The 8,776-nt window shown below is 49.3% G+C and overlaps 1 protein-coding gene across 5 annotated transcripts in view; it reads left to right on the plus strand.

The window, feature by feature from the left end:
* The window catches only part of UVRAG (UV radiation resistance associated), a 261,973-nt gene extending 255,409 nt beyond the window's left edge, over window positions 1-6,564 (plus strand). For all 5 annotated transcript variants that reach the window (XM_036426266.2, XM_036426267.2, XM_045577909.1 and 2 more), the window contains one exon: window positions 3,063-6,564. In XM_036426266.2, the coding sequence (XP_036282159.1) occupies window positions 3,063-3,765 (703 nt within the window). In that variant the 3' untranslated portion in view covers window positions 3,766-6,564. The remainder of the gene's footprint in view (window positions 1-3,062) is intronic.
* Window positions 6,565-8,776: the final 2,212 nt, after the last annotated feature.

Here is an 8,776-nt window from a genome sequence, read left to right on the forward strand (position 1 = left end):
ACAAAAGTTCAATGAAAAGGCCTGTAGAATGGCATGTACTGGTAGCTTGAAGTCTGGCATATCATTGGTTTTTAACAAATGTTAGTTGAATTTGAATATGATTTTTCCCAGGTGGGATGAGACAGACTGTGTGGGCTCTCGAGTCAGACTGAATCTAGTTCAGATGTGGTTTCTGCACCTTAAACCACAGAACCCACTCACCCCCCTTTTTCACAGGGTGGATGTGAGTGTCCAGCATTATGGATGCTCAGGAAAATGGGAGTTCCCTTCCCATTAGAGTTGCCAGAAGGGATGTCACACTTTATTACTTTTCTGTTGAGGAGAGTCTTCAGGGAGTCTTGGAACCCTAGGGCAGCGGTCTCCAGCCTTTTGGACCTCACAGACCACCGGTTGGCGACCACTGCTCCAAAGGATTCCTTAAACTAGGGGTGTCGAACTCAATCAGAGAAGGGGCCAAAATCTAAAATCCAGCCTAAATCGCGGGCCGAATGGTTTACTGAACAGTCATAAACTGTCATTGTGATGGAAACGCAGCGGAGTGCAGTGATGACAGCGCGGTGCGGGCCACATTGCAAGGCCTTGCGGGACGGATTTGGCCCGCGGGCCTTGTGTTTGACACACGTGCCTTAAACCGTCAGCTGCCAACCTCACGGACCACCAGTGTCCATGGACCATCGGTTGGTGACCGCTGCCCTAGAGGACTACAAAACCCCTTTCCGCTGTGCCGTAAGCACTGCTGCCGCACCCTGGTCCATTTCTCTGCCTTCCATCAGCCTCGGAGGGAAGCAGGGCAGGCTGGGGTGGGGAGAGGGGAGGCCATGGCATTCAGCCTTCATAACCGAGGGTGGTGAGCACCTGGCGTCCAGCTCCATGCCAGCACTGTCACCTCCACTGTCCCAGGCTGGCTCACCTGTGCTTCCCACGCCGCCTCGGCTGGGTGAGAGCTGCTCAGAATGGGCGGTGGGCAGTGCCGATGCTCTGTTTCGGTTTGATTGCCTCGGCTCCCTGCAGAGTCACTCAGAGAGGGGCAGTAGACAGGTGGGAGGGTGAAAACTGCAAGGTTCACAGAAATGTGTGGCTTACCCGGTTACTGCGAGTTTTATATATTATAACATATTAACTGAAAACCTAGATTAAGGCCAGCAGGTTTTGCTCTGTTTTGTTTTGTTTTTCTTGGGAACTAAAAACAGTAATTTGCCAGTGTGCTTGCCCGGGTCTGTGCACCCCACTGGCCACCTCCAATTATGAAATCTCTCCTGGCACCAACACTTAGAGCCACACAAGGTTATCTGACAGGCCTGGGGATTAGCAGCCTTGCGGTTGCCTTTTCTCAAGAAGCATAAGCCTTGCTTAGGTGTCTGAGACCACAGGGATAATCCAGCATCGGGGGGGGGGGGGGGGGGGGGGGGGGGGACGGGGGGGGGGACACGAGAGAAGGAGCAGGGAGGGAGCTGGTACAAGGGCTTGTGGCTGTGGACACAGGTAGAAGGAACCCTCAATCCTTTCTTCTTTTTCAAGACACGTCACTGTTGTGATTTAGAAGTGTTAAATTACTCTTACTCAGTCATATGGATGGCTTTCTCCTACCAGCTCGGAAGCTCCTCAGAGGCAGGTCTACTCCGTCCTGCATTTGTTTCCCGACCCCAAGGCCGGGCACCTGGAGTAGCTGTTCGTTGGGCGGGCTAGTCTCAAGTCTAGCCTCCGCTCATGCCTAGTAGTTGCCCTTGTGCAAACAGCTTCTGTGTCTGTGTGTTTCCTCACTAAAGAACACACGAGTCTAACAGGTCTTGTGTTTCTACCTCCCTCTGTCTGGACCCAGTCTGTTTCTGTGGTTCTATTGCAGCTGACTAGCTTCATCCAAGTATAATGTTAAGAACGGTGATGAGTCCTCTAAGGTGGTTTTACTAGCACAGTGTATAATAGCATGACCGTTATTCCCAGGGTCTGAATCCTCTCTTTCCATTCACTAATTGTTATTTATTATTTCGAACTTAAGAGTAGTAATGTATACTCTGCTTTCTTGACAGGGTTTTTGTGAGTACCAAATGAAATGATGAGTATGAAATTACTTTAGAAACTAAAATTTGTATCGCTTAGGAGTGATTATTATTGCTGGCCCGAAGTATCTTCTTGAGAATTAACTCAAGTCTGAAAGAAGGCACTTAAAGCCAAACTTATAATATGCGTGTGACCAGCCTTGTAAAGGAGATTAAGTTTTTATTAAAATATATGTATATCCTTGACCCACTCTCTGTCAGTTCTCTAATCCAAGATGATTAGCATTTGGGTTTTGGAAAAGCTATTGATCATCACGTCAAGAGTCACAAGTGCTGGTCTAGCCTCGCCATGGCTTCACTGCAGTACCACGAGCAAGTCACTAAACTTCGCTGCCAAATAAGGAGATAAAGGAAGTTGAATATGAAAAAAAGAATAAGAATATGGCCCAGCTGGCATGGCTCAGTGATTGAGCATCTACCTATGAACCAGGAGGTCAGGGTTCGACTCCCAGTCAGGGCACATGCCCGGGTTGCCGGCTTGATCCCCAGTGTGGAGCCTGCTGTAGGCAGCTAATGAATGATTCTCTCTCACCACTGATTTTCTCTCTCTCTCTCCTTCCCTCCTTCCCGCCCTCCTTCCCCCTTTCTCTCTGAAATCAATTTTTAAAATATATGTTTTAAAACAAAAACAAAAAAAAGAACAAGAATATGGATAGCCCTTCAGATGTATAAAGTTGGTTGCATCCTTTATATATTGTCCTTTCCAGATCCAGTCCCTCCAGTTACTGCAGCTCTTCCCCATATGACATGGTTTCCATCCCCAGGTGTTCTCCTCTGCCTGGGTTTCATTTTGTCTTGAATCTTCTTGAAGGACGCTCCCAAAGTTGAACTCAGAATGCTTTGGGTTGTTTCTTCCCTTCGGACACTACAGTTTGTACTAAGAATAATTATTATCCATTTTTATTAACTCACACCTGAGCATGCCACTTCCTGTTTCTGGATCCAGAAGGCTTAAACCGAGTTCTGAAGTTGGAAATTGATTTCTCGTTTTCGTTTGTCTTCTAGCGACAGACATCACACCTCCAGTGCCATTCCTGTTCCAAAGAGACAAAGCTCCATATTTGGGGGCGCAGACGTGGGCTTCTCCGGGGACATTCCTTCGCCAGACAAAGGACACCGGAAACGGGCCAGCTCAGAGAACGAGAGACTCCACTACAAAACCCCTCCTCCCAGCTACAACTCCGCAGTGGCCCAGCCTGGGCCCGCCGCCCCCTCCCTGGGAGAGCCCGAGAGAAAGACAGCATCCCTGTCCTCCTCCTTGGACACCTCCTTGGACTTCTCCAAAGAAAACCAGAAAAAGGGAGTCGATCTGGGCACCAGCTTAAGTGCGGGCCCCGTGAGCGGGAGCACTGGCCAGGAGCCAGGAGAAGCCCTCCCCGGGCCTCCAGCCACGGCGAACGGCTCCCTCCTGCCCAGCGAGCCGGCCGGCCCCGCCAGCGCCCAGCGGCCCGGCGAGCTCCGCCCGGGCTCCGAAGCTGAGCTCTGCTGCGCCGTGGAGCAGGCGGAAGAGATCATCGGGATGGAGGCCACAGGTTTCACCTCCGGTGACCAGCTGGAGGCATTCAGCTGCATCCCCGTGGACAGCGCTGTGGCCGTGGAGTGTGACGAACAAGTTCTGGGGGAATTTGAGGAGTTCTCCCGGAGGATCTATGCACTGAACGAAAACGTGTCCAGCTTCCGCAGGCCACGCAGGAGCTCTGATAAGTGAAGCGAGCAGAGCAGGGCCGTAGGTCCAGGACGGGGCTACTGCCTAACGCGAGGATAAAGCCGCACGGGTTACCCTTTGTAGTGATTATGACACAAATAAATATTGATGGAGGATATTCCTCGGGAACATAGACTTTGTGAGTGGAAGAGGGACTCGGGATCACTGTGTTATCGGTGGGCCAGACAGAGTTAGATTTTGCTTGCAGGATTGGCTTTACAGGCCTGACTGTTGTTTGAAGGCAAAAAGTCACTCTCCAGCTTGAGTCCCCTTATAGGTATTTGTCTGCTTTTTTATTTACTCTTCTATGTTATCCCCAGAGGGAAGATGATAATATATAAAGAAATATAATGAACTCACCTTTAGTTTCTCAAGCATTTGCCCTCACCAGTTTATAAAACTTTGGGGAAAAGATTGAATATTTAGAAAAAGATTTCTACCGTTTACTGAAGGATCTTTGGCCATTTGTTAGGCTGATGAATAAGAAGCACAATAGTCTCCTTAAACCCAGGCCATCTGCCCCTCCCCCTGTCCCCATGCCCCACAGGCAAACGAGAGACCCCACAGCAGCAGCGGATGCCTTGCACGCCCTGAAAAAAGGATCAGGTTCTCGGTTTCTTTAATACAGTCGCTCTGATCTTCTGCCTACTCTGATAGCAGTGGACTTGAGGTAGCCCTCAAATTAGAAGGAAGAACTCACCTCTGGTGGATCCCAGAGACCCTCGAGGACCCCAAGGTTGTACAGTCAGATGGCATCCATCCCCTTGGAGGGCCAGAGTGGTTATGTGGGCAGACGCTGCAGTCAGAACTAGGCCCGCCTCCTGGCAGTGCACTCACCAAACAAAACCCGCATGTGTACAGCCCATGCTAATTTATTAAACTTCAGCTGGAAGCCATCGTATGTGATGAAATATATGTAGAGAATCAGGCCGTCCAGTGTGCAAACTGCAAGGCAGTTGAGGTCAGTGGACTAATAGATGAGGCATAGAATACTATCGATACGTGTGCAATTGCGTAAATATTAAATTATGTTTTTGTAGTTCAACTGTCATTCCTGGAGCTCAAATTTCATTGCTTTATATTTTATTTACCCAAGGACATCGCCTCAGGGTTGCAACTTCTTTAAGGAAAATTTATCCATGTATCCATGTATTGTATAAAAGAATAAAAATTGAGTGTACTTCACTTGACCTGATTTTTTTCTTCCCCCAGCTTTGAATTCCTCTTGAAACTACATCTCCATGTATTTCATCGAGCTAGGGCCAGCCTGAACAAAACCAGGGCTGCATCTAAGCTAATGTGTTGACTTCATTTGAATTATAGCAACACAAACACCTTCACTGGTGTACCCTTTAGTAGCTGCGTTTGTCCTACGTATCGTCTTAACTCATAGGTTTCATAATCATTTTCCTATTTTTTCCCAAGCATTCCTGGGCTCGATTTTAATTTATAGCCACATTTGAAATTGAATAGCTCATGTTGTTGTTTTTCATGTAAAGAGAACTCACAGAATCATTGCATGACAGACAGACCCAGCCTGCAAGCAATTAAAAGCTTTAACTCGATCTCAAGAAGTCCATATGAATTGCACATGAAAAGGTGGACTACTCCAGCGCTGGAGTAGAACCATCTGTAGAGGCCCGGCTTCTTTGCACTGTGCTGCCCTTCGTTTTCGAATCAAAGAGGGTGGAGTTAGACACAGTCTAGATAAATGTCAGACTGGTCTGTGGGGTCCTCCAAGAAAGTAACATTATCTGCTCCCCCTTCCAAAAAAGATCGGTTTTTGAAGGACTGTGTGAGTATTAAACAATGGACTATGTGAGTGAATCACATGTGATTATGGTTTTCCAAGGTCCAAGAGTGGCGTTTAAGCTGTACACCAAACTCAGAGACAAGGTCTGTCAACTGCAGGCCCTGCAGCCTGTCTCCTGGCAGCACCACGCAAAGGGCCCCACTCAGAGCTCCTGTCCCGGTGTTTATCTTAGGTTTCACTCGGGGCTCCGTCCGCCCGACTCTCTGTGACCACCTGATTCCTGGGTTTACTGCTCTTCACCCCCCAACAGGAAGCCCTACGAGTGTGATTAGATTGCTCAGCACCCATCCACAGTTACCTATACATTTGCTTGATCCACAGGGTCCAATGATCTTATGCCTGGAAACACCACCTAGGTTTGAGTTTGTTTAGTTTGCCTGTTGTGTTTTCATTTGAATATTTTTGATGTCTGCGGTTTCTGCCATGACCTGGGTAGGACCTGCAGTGTTCCGTGTCTCCAGAAATAACGGTTCAGCGTCTTCCAATGCTGCAGAATTCATTTTGCCTCTATTTAAAGTGGCCATAGCCAACGGATGGAATGAGTGATCATCTCCTACTAATCTTTCTGGTCTTGTAAGTCACTGAAACATCAAGTTCGTTTCAAGGATGGACACATGGTGAAGGGAAAGCTCACCACTATCCAATTCCGCATGACTGAGAGCCCCTACAGCTTTCACGCAGCTGAGACGCTTTTAACAGCCAGCAAATGTTATCAAATGAATATTTGATTGTGTTTTCTCTCTCCACTTCCTCTCACCCACTTTAGAAATTCCAGAGATTTTTCCCCCAGCAGAATATTAGTTTTGGAAGATTGTATCCAGCTATATTTTTTTAGCAGTTCTAATGGTGCCCATTTATCCTGACCTAGCCGGTTATTTAAATAATTTTTTAAGCCACCACCAATAATAAATGGCATGTGAAACTGGTCTGTTGGTAATTGGAAGAAAACTCAGCATCTGTATTTATAAAATAAAATTGATTAGTATTTATTTTGAGAGTAAAAGTGTATGTTATTTTCCTGCTATGTTTGAGTCATGTTTTCTTCATTGTTTTGAATTTCATATTGAAGCTGAGTTAGGTATGGAGACCTTGTTCTCAGTCAGCCAGCCATTCCACATTTATTAAACTAAGTAGCGCGCTCGCTCTCTCTCTCTCTCTCTCTCTCTCTCTCTCTTTCTCTCTCTCCTCTAGTTAAACAAGGCTAATACAAAGATTAATAATTCTCCAGGGGAAGGGGGAGGTAGTTCTGTGAACAATTGTAATTCTGTGTGATGAATGATATGCTGAAGGGACGCGCGGCATAGGAGCGGAGCGGGTGCAGAGAAAAACACGCTGACTCTGGGATAGGAAAGGTTCACGGAGGTTCCATCTGTGATGTGCTGTGTAAGATCGCACAGCACAGATGGAGGGGACCACATGGCAAAGGCCGAGGCTAGGCGAGGTCCTGTGTGTGTGCAGAGCAGCAAGAAGTGTGCTGTGCGTGGGGTCCGAGCAAACGTGAAGAAGGGTGAGAGGAGAAGTTGAATTGCAGGCCTGTGGGAAGGACTTAGGTGCCAAGTCAAGAGACAAATGCATGCGGTGGGCAGCTCAGGTCCCCTCCCAGGCTCACGGGCCGAAGAGTGGCCTGGTTAGATCTGAATTGTGACTGGCAGCCACGCTGAGCCTGGACTGTGGTGATACTTGCTTGAGTCTCTTTAATCTTTCCTTTTTGTTAAAAACAAAAAACAATTGTGTCTGAAAAAGAGGTGCACCCATGTGTCCCTCCAATTTCAGGGTAAAGATGCAACAGCAAACGAGGTTCACTGTGGGGTACAAAGTGCGCGGCCAGCATGAACCCCCAACTCAGCCACTGTGAAGCTCTGACAGGTCAAGTCGTTGTACTTCTAAGGACCCCACTTTTCCATCTGTAGGAGCGTGGAGAGAAGTCTGCCCTTGCCGTTCCGTTTGTGCGGGGCCTGCACCATCGCTGTCGGTTTCCTTATGTCCTGTGGAGGCCACTGCGTAGTGACAGGGTCCCCGGGACTTGTTCCCACCATGACCTGTCCCAGCGCTTGGGCCGGGCGAAGCCACTTCGTCCCACTGAATCCTGCTCTTCATCTGTGAAGTGGGGTGATACCCGCGCACTCCCAGGGTCGGACGGTGAGAAGGAGATAAACATTTGTAAGAAAGAAAGCACTGAATCTATGTGAAGCACCGTGCGGTGGGGAGGAGCCAGCCCTTCAGCAGGGACTGCTTGCATCCTGTGTCTCCGGCTGGGGTGGGATGGTTCCTCCTGTGCCCACGGAGGGGGTGCCAGGACTGAACTGTGGAGGAACCAAGCTCTAAACAAATGGCAAGTGTCTCAGGTGCTTGGGTGGGTGGCTTGGACACATTGTGGTGACACAGCCCAGAGGCCTCAGGAGCGGTTTTTTCCGGCCGCCTCGCTCGCTGATTGCTGAATTGGTGCCCGGAGCTCTTAATTTCACTTCAAGTAGATAGAAGCCTTCCCCCCCCACCCCCCCTTTTCCTCTTAGAGCATCTAATTACAGTTTTGTAGGTAGACAGCTCAGCCTTGTGGATTTTAAATGAATAAAAAATACATGTCTATGAAATAATTCCACACTTTGTAGAGACTGGCAGCGTCAGCAATCCAGAAAGAGAGCAGCCGTGCATAGAGGTAAATGAGAGAAATTCAGCCAGTGCGATAGCTGCAGCAGCCCACCCAGGCCCAGGCCGCCGGGGGGGGGGGGGGGGGGGGGAGCACAGGCCCGGATCCCTTTGGTTTTGTACAGAGAGGCTTCTCACAGTCCCCGCTAGATCATAAGCAGCAAATCTGGAAGGAGTGGAGAGTGCGAGTGGACAGAGATCAGGACGAACCTGCCGCTGAGAAGCACCTACAAGCAGGCAGGAAGGAAGCAGTCTGGACACCTCGAGTGAGGGGCCCGCAGCCTGGAGACAGCCAGGCGGGGTGCAGAGCCCTGCCCTGCCTCAGTTCAGGCTGTGTGACCCGGGCAAGGCGCTTGACCTCTCTGGGCCTGTGCCCTCCTCCTCAGCCTGGGGCTTAGGTTTTCCCCGAGGCCGAGACAGCGACTCCTCCTGCTCCAGGACTCACCTGTATGCCTCCCTCAAAACCTGTCTCATGTTGCTGAGGGGCCGGAGCCTGGTAGGAAAGGGGAGCACCCTCCTACTCACTGCTTGTGAAGAACTGGGTGTACCACTGGG

Source organism: Pipistrellus kuhlii, unplaced genomic scaffold (assembly GCF_014108245.1).
Source record: "Pipistrellus kuhlii isolate mPipKuh1 unplaced genomic scaffold, mPipKuh1.p scaffold_m20_p_9, whole genome shotgun sequence".
NCBI lineage: Eukaryota > Metazoa > Chordata > Mammalia > Chiroptera > Vespertilionidae > Pipistrellus > Pipistrellus kuhlii.